Source organism: Erpetoichthys calabaricus, chromosome 2 (assembly GCF_900747795.2).
Source record: "Erpetoichthys calabaricus chromosome 2, fErpCal1.3, whole genome shotgun sequence".
Taxonomy (NCBI): Eukaryota; Metazoa; Chordata; class Cladistia; order Polypteriformes; family Polypteridae; genus Erpetoichthys; species Erpetoichthys calabaricus.
The window spans coordinates 79,694,755-79,711,832 of record NC_041395.2 but is presented as its reverse complement, the minus strand read 5'-3'; the positions used below and the strand labels follow the sequence as shown (position 1 = coordinate 79,711,832).

The window sequence follows — 17,078 nt, the reverse complement described above, 5'->3', positions numbered from 1 at the left end:
CTTCTAGAGCAACAAGCACAAGAACACATCAATCCATGGGTTTATTGCATTGTCCTTTATGTTTTTATCTACGGAGACATTTCAATTGTCAGAGACCATTATCAGACTTTGTGCAATGTTGCAAAACATTAATGGGAACAGTGAAAACATACCAAACCCCCAAACCATTGTTGATTGGTGGCACATATGCAAGGTATTACAGTAGTTTTTTTTTTTAAAAAAAGAATTATTCTCAGATTTGCAAACTACATTACGGTCATAAAACGCATGTTAACAACTAACTCCTGTTAGTCTGAGCCTGGGAAGCTTGATGCTTCCTGTACTCCTGTAGATTTATTTTGTCCCTCAAGCTTCATAAACACCATTAGAAAAACATCAAAAATGAATTAAATTTGTTTTAGATAGCTTAGGTTTATTGCATACATCATTGCAATAATTTATTATTATACACTGAAATTAGTAAGACACATGCATATACTCTTATAACTATTAAAACAGTAGGATCAAATGGTTTATTGTTGTTATAAGGGTATACAAGTTTCACCTAAATATCTAAAAATACTTCCTCCTTAAAGAATTATAAGATTCTTTATGCTTATAACATAATACCAAAATCAAAGAATACTACTATATTAAAATCATTAGAATCGTCAATACTCTATCTAAATAATTGAGAAAAAGACATATCCCTGGCAAAAAAGGAAACAAAAGGGAAATAAAATGTTCTATATCTAGATGATTCATAATGCAGCAGCATGTCTTGTGTTGAACCAGCCAAGCCAAGAACATGTCATTCTTCTTCTCACTACATTAGCTTTCTGTAGTGACACATATTAAGTTCATATCCTTGATGCTTGCCTGCAGAGTAGTCAGTGAGGCACCACCTATAAATATGCAGACCCTCATGAGGTCCTATGCACCTTCTTGACCACTCAGGTCTGCTAATGAATGGTGTCTGGTGGTGCCACCTCTGCGTGGCATCAACTCTCAGTCCAGACGCTTTATTTGTAGCTCCCAGTGAAACAAGCTGCTTATCTCCTTTAATTCTGACTCCTTTAAGAAGTGTTTGAAGACTTTTTTATTTGGTGAATCTCTGTTAGATTTAGAGAAAAGCCAAGCAAAATGACACCTTTTATTGGCTAACTAAAAAGATTACAACATGCAAGCTTTCGAGGCAACTCAGGCCCCTTCTTCAGGCAAGATGTAATCATGTAATCTGTTACATTTAGGAATGGTAACTAGCTTGTATTTTGTTCTGAGTTCCTCACTTGTGATGATTAAGTTTGTGACCTTGTCCTGTAACACTTGTTCCCAAACAGTCCCCAGACTGATGTTTACTCTATTATGTTCAGCTTTTTTGTAAGTCACTTTGGAGAAAAGATTCTGCTAAGCAAATAAATGATAAATGTAAATGCCCTTTTAATTCTTACATAAGGTAAGGAAAGGCTTTAGAATCCATTCTATTAGGTATGTAATTTCTCTGAACAGGAGTTATCTTTCTTATCATACACAATGCAGTAAGTGTGTATTGAACCATTTACACTGTGTTAAGAAGCTATCAACATTGTATTTCAGTCTCTTTATCCCCCCATTATACGACACTTTTAGTGAAGGGTACCACTGTATCAGGGCCTCAGATAACTCACATAAGTCATCCTACTCTCAATATGCTTTAAATCTGAATATCTTGGTTGCACATTTCCACAGTACTATAAGCTAATTTTCACCTTTGAGCTTACATTGAGTTTATTTTATTTGCCCTGTGAGTCAGCATTGCCTCTTTCAAACTGAAACTTAGTTGTATATGAGAATTGTGGCATTCCAATATTCAAACAAAATTAAATAACTCACTGTTTTAGGAGATCCTCAGACTATGAAAACCTGTAGACAGGGGTGTTCCCCCCTTCAAGATGATCAAATAATTTGATTTTGGGGAACTGCAGAAGTTAAATTACGATGTCATCTTTTATTTCAAAGGCAAGTTGAAATTCAATGCTGAGATCTTTCACTGAGCCAGTTATTTTATTTGGTAGAATAATTCTTCTGGTGTCATCTGTTCAAAATGTAGTTAAGATGCACACTTCCTTTTCCAGCCATGGCAGCAGTATTTAAAAAAGACAAGGAGTTTGGTGAATTTACACCCATAGATTATAGTAAGCACATTCTCATTTGAGCAAAAGTATAATACTGCTGCTTTCCTTCTTCAAATATTTAGACATTCAAAACAAAAAGTCTTCAATGAATAATGTTAAAAATACATTCTGCTTTAGCTAATACAGTATGTATGCTGTATGCAGGTACTGAATTGTTGATAAATTACATTGTCATTCTGTAATCTCCTGATAGGTTCACTGACTGTCCTATGCTGGCTGTCTACCCTTGAAAAGTCATTTAGCAAGATCTGGATGACAAATGTAAACAGTTTTTACACTTAAACTATGAAAAAAAGCACAGCATTCTGTTTTGTTTTCAGTAAAACAAAATGTTACATTAATGCGTTCAACTTACTGTGGAATATGTTAACTGTACAATTTTAAAAAATTAGGAGTGAAAAATTTCTGCTGACAGCAGTCAACATTAAAGTTGATTGAGGTGTAAATTTACTCTGCATAAGAGTAAATGCATAAAGTGTTTACCTTACGTATGTTAATTCAGTTAACACAAGACAAAATGAAACAGTTCATACTTCAGTCTCAAAACTTAACCTTTTTCCCAAACAAAACCTGCAGACTTATGTTGTTGGAAAGTACTCTCCAACAACTAACAACATTTTTCAAATTGTCAGCAACAATAAGGTGGTGTTATGTAATAGCCTGTATTTATGTGTATTTGATGTTTCATCAGTTTTAAATAATTATTTTTAATATTATTGTTATCTCTGTTGATTTTGGTTAATTGCGTGCTGTCTCTTTAAGTTTGCCTTTTTATCCTTTTTGTCTGTGGGTGGAGCCATAGGAGGCGGGGCCATTCTGACATCGCCACTCCTTAGCCCTCCCTTTGGCTATTTAAGTCAGAACAAAGCTGAGCAGGCTCAGGAGTAGAAGATCATTTGGATTTATTTTGTAGTTTTTGTGAGTACTGCTATTTTCTTTCATCTGGTTTTGCAGACTTAATTCTTACGATTATGATTTCTTGGAACATGTTTGTTTTGGATTGCCTGTTAGGCAATTCCTTTTGCCTATTTTTGCTCTTTTTTTTGAGAAGAAATCCTAATTAATAAAGGTTCCTTGTTAGTCTTTCTGTGCAAAACCAGGGGTTTACTGTTGTCCCCCTTCTTGTGGGGCTTTTGCTATATTTTTTTACCTGTCTTGTTATATATTCTTCTAGGCCAAAGGCAGCAGTGATGAGTAGCTGGATTTGGGGGTGACCTTCCTTGGACAAGCTGGTGAGGTACCTGGCCTGTATTTGTGGTCCTTTTAGGCGTTCTCACACCCATTTTGTTATGTCCTTCCATCCATTTTCCAACCTGCTGAATCCGAACACAGGGTCACGGGGGTCTGCTGGAGCCAATCCCAGCCAACACAGGGCATCAGACTTAAACATAACAGGGTTGTTGTGTCTTTTACAGTCTTCCCTAATTTTAAAACAATATACAGTTTTGTAGTAGTACTAGTATTATCACATGTACAGAGTATATGGTCATCAATGCTGCATATGTGTGTCCCACCAACGTGCAATGTGTCACTGCTGTCTGACACCATGGTAAACATGAATATGTTAAAGCGCCAAGTTCCATTTTATGTTGTAGAAAACACAAAGCAGCTTATCTTATGTACTCCTTATCCTTAGCACTTGATCAGTACACTCTCACAATGTTGCCCTGAGCTTATATGTTAATTCATCAAGGGTTCAATCACTCTCTCATATTCATTCTTCAGCAATGCTGTCAAATAATTTGTCGACAAAGAAATGTGACTGCCTGGGGGAAGATTGCCTAAACCCAGCATACTTCAGGTATTTATTCATTTATTTTTTGCAGTGGCTAGTATTTTGCATATTTCAAAATCACAATACACTATTAATATAATAATTGTGCCTCCAGGCATAGAAGCATTTTTTTTAAAGTAAGCTCCATTAAAGAATGATTTACTGAGCAATTCCCATGCTGTTGGTAGGTGGTGTAAACTAAGAACTCTGTGAAGTTCAGCTGAGCAGGTTAGTGTTTGCTGGTAGCTGGCATAGAAAGAAAGACAATTGAAAGCAAAATTTCTCTAGAACACCATCATGAGCACCACTTAGGCAAAGAAATGTTTGATCAAACTTTAAAAGAACTGAAACAATTTTAACCTTGATATTGGCCAATGTGTTGTCTGAAATCTCCCAGTCACAATTTTTAACCGACTATACATTACCTCAACAACTAAAGTCTCACTAGTTTCAAAATGGTCATCAATACCAGATGAGCTTCTGTCAACAGTGTCCAGGTCTAAAATGGTATAATGACCTTAGTTTATGCTTTCTCATAAATCCTCATACATTTTTTTTGCCTAAGGCAGTCTTTAAACATACAACTAACATGTCTCATGGTTTTCAGGTGTTGTCTTGTGTGCTGACGCTGTTTTTTTTCTGCCTAAAGCTGGTTATGTGCACATGTGCTCCAAAAGATGCACTAGGGCTTATTTTCCGGGGATATCTTATATTTATTCATGTACAACAATATACAGTGGAACCTCGGTTCATGACCATAATTTGTTCCAAAACTCTGGTCGTAACCCGATCTGGTCGTGAACCGAAGTAATTTCCCCCTTAGGATTGTATGTAAATACAATTAAAGATTTTTAAGCACAAATATAGTTAATTATACTATAGAATGTACAGCGTAATAGTAAACTAAATGTAAAAACATTGAATAACACTGAGAAAACCTTGAACAACAGAGAAAACTAACACTGCAAGAGTTCGCACTATAGCGCTATGAACCGCTCGCTAAAAACACTTTTTTTTAATGAGTTTAAAGCACAGGGAAAAAAATGAACATTTGGAAAATCTGTAATTTAATAAACCACCAAGAAAAGTAACATTGCAACAATGCACGCTACGAACCAATCGCTGTAAACAGAAGTGAAGTGGAGGTTAAAATGCAATAGAAAAAAGTCTTCATTAAATACGAGGTTAAAACAATGCTGGAATCATTCTCTTTAAGAACAAGCCCTTATGCGGCCAGCCCTCTCCCTCTCGCGCACGCGCATGTGTATGTCTCTCTCTCTCTCGCGTGTGTGTGTGTGTGTGTGTGTGTGTGTCTCTCTCTCTCTTGCGTGTGTCTGTGTATGTCTCTCTCGCTCGCTGCACAGGGAGAGACTGAACACGTGTGGAAATCATCAGTACACACAAACCAAAAGGGAAACTGGCTTGTTTGTATACCGAGTGTGTGGTCGTGAACAGATGCAAAAGTTTGGCGAACTTTTTGGTCGTAAACTGATTTGTACGTGTTCCGAGACGTTCGTGAACCGAGGTTCCACTGTACATTTATCCAAATAGAGTCATGTCATCTTCTGGAATATCGTCATACCTCTCCACATTCAAACCCTGAATTTTACCCTGAATTTCTTGCTACTCCAGCCGCTTTTAGGATCCTCCAGGATCGATGTGCCAGCTTCGATGTTTGATGAATGGTTCAATGTGGTGAAGCAAAATGCCGACATACAAATGCATTCGTGATGCTTTGATATTCAAGCATTGCATATTCCCCAAAGTAATGACACAATATATTTTAAAAGTCTCACATACCATCTTTTGTGCCGTCTTTTTTTTTTTTGCACCTTTACAATACCATCAGAATGTATGACAGCGTATCTGAGCCACAGAGAAAAAAAAAATAAGGACATCATGAAAATGTCTATTTTGTGATTAAAGTGGAAATTTCAGCTTTAAACTCGAAATGTCCACTTTAACCTCGTAGTTTACTTTATCATTAAAGTAGACTGTCGTAAACATCATCTTAAAACCGACCCAGCTGTTAAATCTCTACACGCTTCTGGGACTTCCCCTTATTGCCTTGACAACAGAGGCAACCAGCATCCCCACAAGAACACATTCAATTTGTAATATTCCAGCTCTCTGCACATTTAGAATTCTTAGATTTATACTTGATATCACTTTCATGATGAAATATATTAAAAATATGTATGTTACATTTTACAGATAAATCGTTAACTTTGTTTAAATAATGAATACTGCTAATAGTTACACATATAGGGTGGCACGGTGGCAGAGCAGTAGTGCTGCTGTCTTGCAGAGAGTCACGTCTCTTGTGATCCCTGCCTGAAGTTTGCATGTTTTCCTGGTGGGTTTCCACAGTGTGCTCAGTTTTCCATCCAAAGACCTGAAGGTTTGGGGATTTGGTGAAGCTACAAAGACGCCAGTGTAAGTGTGTGCTTGTGTTCACCTTGCGATGAGCTGATGCCCCATCCAGAGATTTTGTTTCTGTCTTTCACCGATGCTGCTGGAATGGGCGCATCCCTGAATTGATGGATGTAATCATTAAACATCCTTTTCAGAGATATTGTGGTAAGGTGTCCTCGGAATTTAATGGATGTTTCGGCCACACTTGTCTCATCATGTAAAGTATAAACCTGGCCTTAGGCGCCTTATTTTTTAGGCTTATTTTTGGGGTAGGGCTTACATTACAGAGCAGCCTGAAAATCATGCTAGGGCTTATTTTCGAAGTAGGTCTTATTTTCGGGGAAACACGGTAATGCCATTACATTTTCTGGGTTTTCTTTGGATTTTGAGGTCAGCAAGCAGAACACAAATTTGGTACTTTGAAACTTTGAAACCAACTTTGACACTGGAAACAGTGGGTGGTTATGGAGACATACTGCATGTCTAACCGTGAATACAGTAGGTACTGTAAGAAATAGAATTACTTTTAAATATGTTGTTAAAACTCAAACCTAACTCTTGACAGCTGCATAAAATAGGCACCAGACGGCCTGCTGCAGATCTGGAGTCCCTCTTGTGAAGAAGTACACAATTTCAGCTTAATGTTAGTTCCCTACAGTTTGACAGATATACATGAATAAAAAAAAAGAAAAATAAGGTCTGTGAGTATGTTACACATCTCTTGGGTTTCACTTTTTGAAGGGAATGTCATGGCAGTGATAACTATCAATGAATGTCTACATCCATTATATGCTCATTCCAGACATCTGTTTGTTTTATCTCTATTATTGTTACTGTCTAATGCAGTATTCTTAGATTCTCTTCCAGTTCTATTTTTGAATTATTGCACACCTGCCATCGTGTTTTATACTTTTTGCATTATCAATTTAAATGGCACAAGTGATTCTGTCAAAACAAAATGTAAATTATTACTTACATTTTTAAAAAAGCACCTAAAGTACATCAGTACTACATTAATTGAATCAACATCTGGTAGTCATGCTAACAGACATGTACAATGATATGAGTGTTGTTCTATTTTATAATGTTTTATTTTATCAAGTTAAAATTTCTAAAACTTACCTAGCTGTTGTTTTAAGCCTGCAATGGAGAAAGAGAAAATCCAAATGGATTCAGCAGTGCTCCCAAAACGGTCTGATATATCAAAAATTAAATTAATTAATTTAAAGTATGAATTGTGCGACTATTGACATACTTTTCATACTGTGCATTGTAAGAATGATTCAGATGTATGGTAGACTTATGGATAACCAATATAATATAGCAGGCATTGGTAATGAGAATAACTTCTACGTGCAACTGCTCTAATTTGGTCCCTACCAGATACAAAACACTTTGAAAACATTAATTACAGGCTGTAAAATAGTCCTAATGCGTTTAGAACTTGACAGTGTAAATACAAAAATTGAAAATAATGGCACATGTGCGTGGTTGTTCTGTAACTGAAATCCAGATTATGTTTATTCAAAATCAGGTGGAGCAATAACTGTTTTTGTGAGTTTGATGGAGATATATATTTATACACATCTTTTAATAAACTGCTAAAATGATTAACTATCCATAGACTTTTTTTCAACATTTTTGCAAAACAGCAGTGTGTACTGTAAGACTTGCGGGATGGGTGTCCGGTCACACTTATAGATAATCTAACCTATTAGAGATTTACAGATAATAGCACACAGGTTTCTTTAAATTGGGCAGTGAATAAACACACAATAAGAGACATGGCAACAATTTCAGGAAAAGCAATAGTAATGTATGTTACACCAGACAATATAAAAATAAAAACAGACAAGAATCTAAAAATCTCAGGAGGGAAAACCTTTTTTTTTTTTAAATACACCAGCCACACTGTAAAAGTCCTTTAAAAACATAACAGTGGAGGATACAACCTTTAATGGTGCAAACTCCACTTTGCATTCTGTGTACCAACTGTCCACGGAAACACTCTGTTTGCTGGATGCTTGTTTCCCAACAGAAGTTTTGCTGAATTTTTGAGTCCCTGTCAATGTCTCTTCATCATGGAGTGAGCGTTCTTTTTTTTTCACTTCTGGGCAACTTGTGTTGCTGTTATAACCTAGGCACACCTCACTTCTCGTCCGCTAGCTTTGCTTAGTCCTTTCGTGAGTCTTCCCTCTCTTGCTGCCCTACAACCAGTGTCTCTCTGGTGGGACTGTCTCTTCCTCCCTGAAGATAGGTGTCACCGTTCGTGTTCCTTGCGTCTTGCCAGCCACGCACCTTAGTCTGCCTGCAAGTCCCTGTGCTCTCTGCGAGTGGTCTTGACAGTGTTCTCAGTAGACTGTCCCTCACTGCATCGCCCACTGCCCAGAAGTAAATATCTGCTTCAGTCCCTGTCTAGATTAACATTTATCAAACAATGTTACATACCAATTTGCTTTAATAAGCAGTACTGTAAACATATTTCCATTGCTTAACACTAGAATTCCTGAAGCCTACGAAAAAACTTGTAATCCCGGCTCACCTTAAATCCCTTCCCATTTCTCATGTTTCCTTTCATCCTACACTTACCCAGATCTTTGTAGACACAGAACACACGTGATATACATGTATTCCATATAACGATATACTGTATTATTTACCTTATACAACTCCAGGAACCTCACACACAGATAAGGAGCCTTGGCTTGAGCTGGGAGAACTTTTTGTCTGCGAGCTGAGATCTGTCAAGTTGGGGGATGGGACATCAGACTGCTTGTGCTGATCGATGTATTTAAAAAACAAAAGACGCTGATGGAGAGGTGCGAAGGGATTTAAGGCTAAGGCTGAGGCTAAGGATCTGCGCTGGTATCCCGAAGGTTGCTGGTTCGAATCCCCGTCACTGCCAAAAGAGATCCTACTCTGCTGGGCACTTGAGCAAGGCCCTTAACCTTCAATTGCTCCAGGGGTGCTGTACAATGGCTGACCCTGTGCTCTGACCCCAAGGGGTATACAAAAACTAACAAATTCCTAATACAAGAAATTGTATAAGGTGAAATAAAGAACAAAAAAAGATGAGCCGGATTACAAGTTTATTCATTGGCTTCAGAAATTCTAGTATTAAACAACAGAATCAAAGCAGGTAAATATCTACAGTAGGTCCTGTAGACAGCCAGCAACAATAACCTGTAACACAATTACTCAGGAAATTTGCCTTTCCACTTATCACCCCAGACCCAACAATGGGTGCTTAGTGCCTCTTCATCTACTTGCTTTTACATTTAATATTTACATGTTTCTTTGCCTAAGAGAAAAAAGAAAACCACCCAGTGCACAAAAATGTTCCTCTCTGACAACAAACTGTTCCCCTCTGACTCTTAGAATACTCAATTATGGTACATACACATATACATTTATCTGTGGATTATTCCTTGTGACATAAGGCAACAAAAGAAAAAATGCAGAAAAAAATCCTGATACTTGTCCTTAACATATTGATGATAGTATAATGAAAAATATTGCTATATTAATACTACCTTTAGTGACTATGGTTTTCTACTTAAAATTGAAGGGTTGCATGTTCTTCCTTCCTAATCTGTATGTATGCTAATTATAAACAAATGTATTTTTATACAATTACAATGCATATCATTTTTTCAAGTATCCAAATGTGAAGACTTCAGCCAAATATGTAACAATGATCACTGGGCAGGCAGAGGGGTGTAGTGGCTTAAAGTACTGGACTTAAAAACATGAAGGTTATGTGGTCCTGAGCATGGAACATAACCTACCTATGGACCAGGCAGTGAAAAATAATGTGAAATATATACATGTAAAATACTTTTTATGTTTTTGGATATTTAATTCACCTTGATAATTGTTCATTTTATTTTTTTCAATTGATGAACATCTGTCAACTGTATAAAAATATAGACACTTGTAGGGAGGTAAGGAAGGTCTGGAATCTCAAGGAAATAATATACTAATTTACAATAAATATTAATAGGCATTGACAAAAATCTTTATATTAAAAACTTAAGTAGAATATAACAATGTCTAACAGGAAACATATATAAACAAAAGGTAAGTAAAATATGAAAAAATAGTATGAAACAAAAAAATCATACTTTACATATGAAGTATGTAAAACAAAGAAAAATGAAAACATAAACAGAGGTGCCTTGTATAACAAAACTATCAAACGATAAGGTGACAGTGCCAGACAAGAAAAAATATTAATGAAAACCTAAACAAAGTATCCACCTCAATAAAAGGATAAGTGTTTGTGTGTCTCTCTTTATGTCCGTCTGTGTATCACAAACCTTTTTAGTAATAAAATGCATTGCATTTGTCATTCCAATAGAAGGCGCATCACAATCATATAAGCAGCTTTTACAAATCTCCTACCAAATGGCATATAACAGAGACCTAAGTATTGCATCGTGCACTGCAAACATTAACATTAGCTTAGGTCTACATACATTATTAGATTTCAACCCAGCTTAGACAGGTAGCACAGTTACACAAGTAAAACTGTAACAAAAAAATGATTGTGAATAGAGTGTGGTACACACAAAGCTGAAAAAATAAAGTATCACAATTATATTTATATGAACATTTATGTAAACATAATCAAAAGTAATGTAAGGTAAAAGGAAAAAAAAATGATCAGCAACCAAATAAATACATAAAGGGTAGAACCTTATTGTACACCACCTTGCATGAAAAGAAATGGTGGAATGATTTGAAAATTCTTAAACAGAGGTGCAGGAGAACACTTTATAGTGTGTGATGGAGTCCAGAGGTGAAGAGGCTACTGACAAGTAAATATTGTCAGATGTTCCAGAAAACTGAATGATCACAAGATTAAGCAACACCAAAAAGAGGCTGATGTTTTCAAGAGGAAACATTACATCAGGATCAAGGAATAAACCAAGTAAATGAAAAATGTATATATAGTAGGTAAAGGTAATGATGAAATAACAATCTAAAGTTAACACAATAACTAAGACATGACATAGTACCTTGTTTCTACATGCTCCCTAGGAATGCTTGCTTTATTAATCCAACAGAAAACGATTACCTTGGAAAGTGTCATACCATTCATGTAAATGAGCAAACATCAGGTTTCTTAATGCAAGGTTTTATGAGTCAATGTTAAAGAAAAGGGAAAACTGTGAAAAAAAAATGAGATTACAAAACTAACATAATGGATGACTTTCACTTGCCAGTGGCCTCTTTAGCTGTCTTTCTTCTGCCTAGCTGAGCAAACCACAACCAAAGTGATGGAAGTCTTGTTAGTTTTTCAACTGGCCAGATCTTAATTTAGGTGTTGGTTGTCTCTTCTCTTACTAACCTTTCTGAGGAGTAGCAGTTTGGCTATGAAGTTACCAGCACATTCAACTGACTATATTAAACATTCTTAAATATTTGATAGTTACCTTAGCTTGTCCCTGACCTGACCTACATTTCTCCTTGATTAAGATGCCTCGATTTAAACTTAGAACTTTTGATTTTGATTCTTGCTATCTCATGGTCTGAATTCTGATTCACTTATAATGTTATATACTTTCTCTAAAAAACATTGAGCTCAATGTTTTTAGGCAATTAAGTAAAACATTTATCTTCATTTATTTACAGACAAATGAAAAGCAAGCGTCTACAAAGGAAAGAGAAAAGCCTGATTGGACTTCGTAAATGTATATAGAGTTGTACCGTACCAGATTAATGCATTTGTTTTCTTCTACTACACCATGGCTGTCACCAACTTAAGCAAAATTCCAAATATGCTTCACAATATCATGAAATTATTGCAAAATGGGAGTAGTCTGATCCTTGTATGCAAATTCCGTGACCCATCTCCACAACACCATTGGTTGTGTCTTTTGGAAACTTCCCAATGGGACTATAAAGGTAAGATAGGCTACTGTCTAATCTTTTGTAATGACAACCCCACAACAACACATACCATAAATACAATAGCGTGCAATATTGTATCCCTTTAAATCTTTGTTACTAAAGTAGACAAGGCATTTTATAAGCTTATGATTAGCCTATCAAAGTTAACATTACATTATTATAAAATTTATGAGCTAATCATTTCGGCTCCTGTTTTCTGTTATTGGCATTATCTTTCTTGTTGGCTGGTATTTTAATTAATCTTTCATGCTAAATGCCAGATCACTGCACTCTTAATGTCACACATACACTTTTCAGATTTGTATTAAATGTCAGTAGACTCAGCAATAGAGCTGTGTGTGGAGCTTGCTTGAGAAGGCTTGTTAACTGCAGTTTTTTACATATCTGTTTTAACAGCAAAAGTACCATTTGATGGGTGTTTATATATTCCATGGCAGTTCATTTGCATTCTGCCAGTAATGCAAAGAAATTTATCCCTTCAAGGAAAGGTGAAAAGAAGGGGAATCACACAATAAATAAAACTCCTGACAGATCTGGATAGGCCATCCCGGGAGTATGAAAGCATGTCCATTTACTCATTCTCATTAACTTCTCCTTCTCTTTTTTGCTGTCTTTTCCCTAACAGTGAAATTTTGCTTTTGCCTCCCTTGTATTGTATCTTGAGGTTAGTTCCAGGGTGAAGGTGGTAACTTAAAAAAAAAAACAAATACCACATAGCTCTGCATTAACACCAACTTCAGTTGATCATTCAAAAGCTTACACTGGCAAGGCAAAAGACACTGTGGTCTTCACCTTGTAGTTAGAGACTCTTGTAATGCTCCTTCTTTCAATATTGCGAAAAACCGCAAATTTTGGATGTGGTTAAAAAAATTGCCTGTTTTTATAGTTTAAACCCTAAATATGCCCCCAAAACACTTTAATTGCATTTCAAACTCAGCTTAACACATTACCTAAAAAAAGAATATAAAGGTAAACCCATCTACTGTAAAGTACTGTACTGCTATGTCTCCCACAGTGCTAGAATGTAAAATACCGATGTTACCGCTATATGTACTGTAATTCATGCAAGCGCGTTTTCATTGCCAGTAGCCTTAGAAGGTGCAGGGCGTTTTGGCGGCATCTTGGGGCTTTAACATTTAAACTGCCACATACTTGGGGGTTAATGCATCCCTGGACACCAAACACGTTTTTGCTGCACTTTTTAAGTAAACATCACAATTCACAAAGAAAAAGTGAAATTTTAATGGAGCATCACAATTACTGCAACACTGATCATTTAACACACTGGCAATGAAATGTAAAAACTATTAAAAAAAACCTACTGGAACAATATGTATAAGGTAGCACTGACGCCATTGACGAAATTCAGTAAATCACAGAGCCAACTGCGCTTGAACTGGCTGCACATGAGCACACAGAGGTAAACGTCGATGCTCGCAGGCCAATCTAGTGCAGTGGCTGAATCCCAGAGACAGTGAGGCTGCAGTGCTGCAGGGGGTGGCAGTGGTCGTGAGCTGGCTGCTCAACAAATGTACGGCACTGAAAGATCAGCACCGGTGTGCTGGTAAATTGCACTGGGAACCGACTTTATCCAGTTGTGGCATTCAACGAATGTATGTTGCGGAATATACTCGGCTCCAGTGTGCTGGCAAATTGCACTGGGAACCGACTTTATCCAGTTGTGGCATTCAACGGATGTATGTTGCCGAATATACTTGGCTCCGGCATGCTGGCAAATTGCATTGGGAACGGAAAACATGAGAACACTCAGCTGGAGATGTTGTCACAGGGCAGCAGTCAATCAGCAGCAAGGAGAAATGAATAACGCTCTTGGATTGGTTACTTTCACCATCCCAAGCCACTTTTTCCTCTACGGTTGTTTCCTGTTCTCTTTACAGTACAGTATTGTCACGAAAAAAGCCATAAAAAATTGCGAAGGATATTTGCAGTTTCCGCTAACAATTATTAGTTAGGTTCTAAGGAAAAATTCACGAATGACTGAGGCCGCGAACTCTGAACTGCAACTTCGCGGGGGTCTACTGTATTATTATTACTTATTGAGTCAATTGTTTCCTAGAAAGTTCTTTTTAAGTGCTTATTTGATTGTATATCTAGGTTTAATTTTTTTAAACGAGAATAGATTGTTTTCCTGTATTGAACACGCACAACACAATCAATATCATATTCTGGTTTTCTACATACATTTAATCTCACACTCCATCATTTCATTCCTTTTAACTCTGGTTGACAATAATTTCAGTAAATGTGATGTTCTCAGTCTCACCCCACCACATACACATTAGCACAAAGTTGCACAATATGGGGTGCTGTAATCCTGTTAGCCCTGTAAAGCACCTTGTGATGGGCCAAGCTATAAATGCCAATTTATAAAATAAAGACTGATTGGTTGTATATGTAGCAGGTGTTTGTGGTTTTCATCTGCAGCAGGTGCCAAATGTAGCTTTCTTCATGTTTGAAACATCTTAATCAAAGCAAATATTAAGCATGTTTATAGGCATGCCATATACTGCCAGAATGGCTCCATAATATTCTTCAACAGTATTAGATTTACTAATATTAATTTAATAGGAAATAAGAAATGAAACAAAAACTAACTTAATGCACTAACATTTCATTCCAGATTTAGGTGGTTAGTTGTTTGCTACTAATGATATGCCATATGTTTGTATACTGGGAGGCCATCTGTGTTGTTTCACTCATATCTGGCTGCGTCTGCCCACGTACATTTCAGCTGTCAGAGGACTAGCCAAGCTCTGCTATTTAAATGAATAACTTTTTTGTGAGTTTCTACATTTCATTAAAGATCCTTTCTTCACTGCAAGTACTTTGCACTTTGAATTTCTGGTGATATCCAAAATGAATCTGTTATTTTTTTTCTAAACCTCAATTGGAAAATTGAATTCTCCATTTATAGGTCTATGGTTAATTCTGTCCCTTGGTTGGCTTGTAAAACTTCTAGAATTTTTCCAGAGATTTTCATGTTTTTATTTCCAGCTTTCTGTGTAAGTTTGGGTTAAATTTCAGAGAGTATACACTTCAGTGGAGGTTCCTGTTTCTAGGTCTGATTAGTGGGTTTTTTTCAACTTTTGCGTTGGTTCTTACTGCCTGTCAGTATAGTTGAATTTTTTATGAGACTTACCAACTTTGCTATAGTTCTTCTAGACAAGGGGTGTCAAACTCTGACCCTGGAGGGCTGCAATGTCTGCTGGTTTTCTTTTCTGCCACTTTCTTTATCAGGGACCAATTTCTGCTATTAGTTGACTATTATTCCCTTTGCTTTAATTGCCATGTTTTTAAAGACTCCATCCTGTGAATTGATGTTTTTTTCCTTAAATGGCAGCCAAACAGAAATGAGAAGTGAGCCAATAGACGACCAGCTTACTCCAACCTATTTCTCTTCAACAAGTTTCATAATTAGAATAAGATTTTTAATGTTTGCTGGTGCTCTCATTCTGCCATTTCCAAAACAGTTGATTTTCTTTTTTCTAAGAGAACCATCAACATGTTTTATGGACCTGAGCAGATCAACATTACTGAGATCTTTGCCATTCTTTATTTTCAGATATTGTATGATGGACACAGGTTAGCTGGTCATGTGTGGGCTCACTTTCTGTCACATTATTGTTTGACTGCTAATTAAGGAAAAAGAAACAATTAAGTAGTCTGTGTCTTATAAAGCAAGTCAATTACAAATAATTAATAATAAGTTAGCAGGAGAAAATGGTCACTAATTGCGAAAATTCTAAGAATGAAAGCCCACAGCCACTATGGCACTCCGGGATTGGAGTTGCACACCCCTATTCAACACTGTGTCAAAGTGACATTACTTCATCCAACTTTTCTAACTCTTCTTAATGTATTTTAGACTATTTTTCTGTGTCATTATCACTTCTTAACACTCTGCTACGTTGGACTTGGGCTTAGCACTCAGTCCAGTTATGTGCTAGTGTGGAAGGTAAACCGTTGAATTAATAATAATAATAATAATTATTTGCATTTATATAGTGCTTTTCTCACTACTCAAAGCGCTCAGCAATTGCAGGTTAAGGGCCTTGCTGAAGGGCCCAACAGAGCAGAGTCCCTTTTGACATTTACGGGATTCGAACCGGCAACCTTCCGATTGCCAGTGCAGATCCCTAGCCTCAGAGCCACCACTCCGCCTTATTAGAATCAGAAACACTTTTATTTGCCAGTACTTATTGTACAGGAATTTAGGTTGGAGCTGCTTATAACAGAGCACAACAACACATACAAATAACATAAATCACACAGTTATAAAGTAGACGTGCAAATGATGTGCAAGTGGAAGAGTATGTTTCATATTGTATGTTCACATGCACACCCATACATATACTGTACACACAAATAACCACACACACTTACACCATCATATATGAAAGAACACACAAATAAGCAAGGAAGACAGGCTAAATTACTGGATTGCAAGTGTTTGTATTGTTTTTTCAAAAAGAGTGCAAAATATAAAAGGAATGTCCAGACTATTAATTCAATAGCTAAAGATACTGACAGTGAACCTAATGTTCAGTTAAACTTATTCTTATGTAGTGTTACTTTTAGTGGATAAGCACAGAATGCTGCAAAGTTTATAGTTATAAACAAAAAGAAAATAAAACACCATTCAAGATATACAAACAAATAAAAATACAGTGTAATGTTTGGGACAAAGACACATTTTTCCTTGATTTACTCCTCTGCTCCAAAGTTTAAATTACAACACACTCTAATGTTTGGGACAATTGGCATCACAGGTGTTTGTGATTTCTCAGATGTTTTTTGTT

The 17,078-nt window shown here is 36.5% G+C and overlaps 1 protein-coding gene across 1 annotated transcript in view; it reads right to left on the bottom strand.

Annotated features, from left to right (window-relative positions):
• The window catches only part of LOC127526606 (soluble guanylate cyclase 88E-like), a 123,587-nt gene that overhangs the window by 92,887 nt on the left and 13,622 nt on the right, over window positions 1-17,078 (bottom strand). The window contains exons 4-6 of the mRNA XM_051922490.1: window positions 7,465-7,482; window positions 4,353-4,426; window positions 2,321-2,401 (exon numbers count right to left, since the gene is read on the bottom strand). Of these exons, the coding sequence (XP_051778450.1) occupies window positions 2,321-2,401; window positions 4,353-4,426; window positions 7,465-7,482 (173 nt within the window). The remainder of the gene's footprint in view (window positions 1-2,320; window positions 2,402-4,352; window positions 4,427-7,464; window positions 7,483-17,078) is intronic.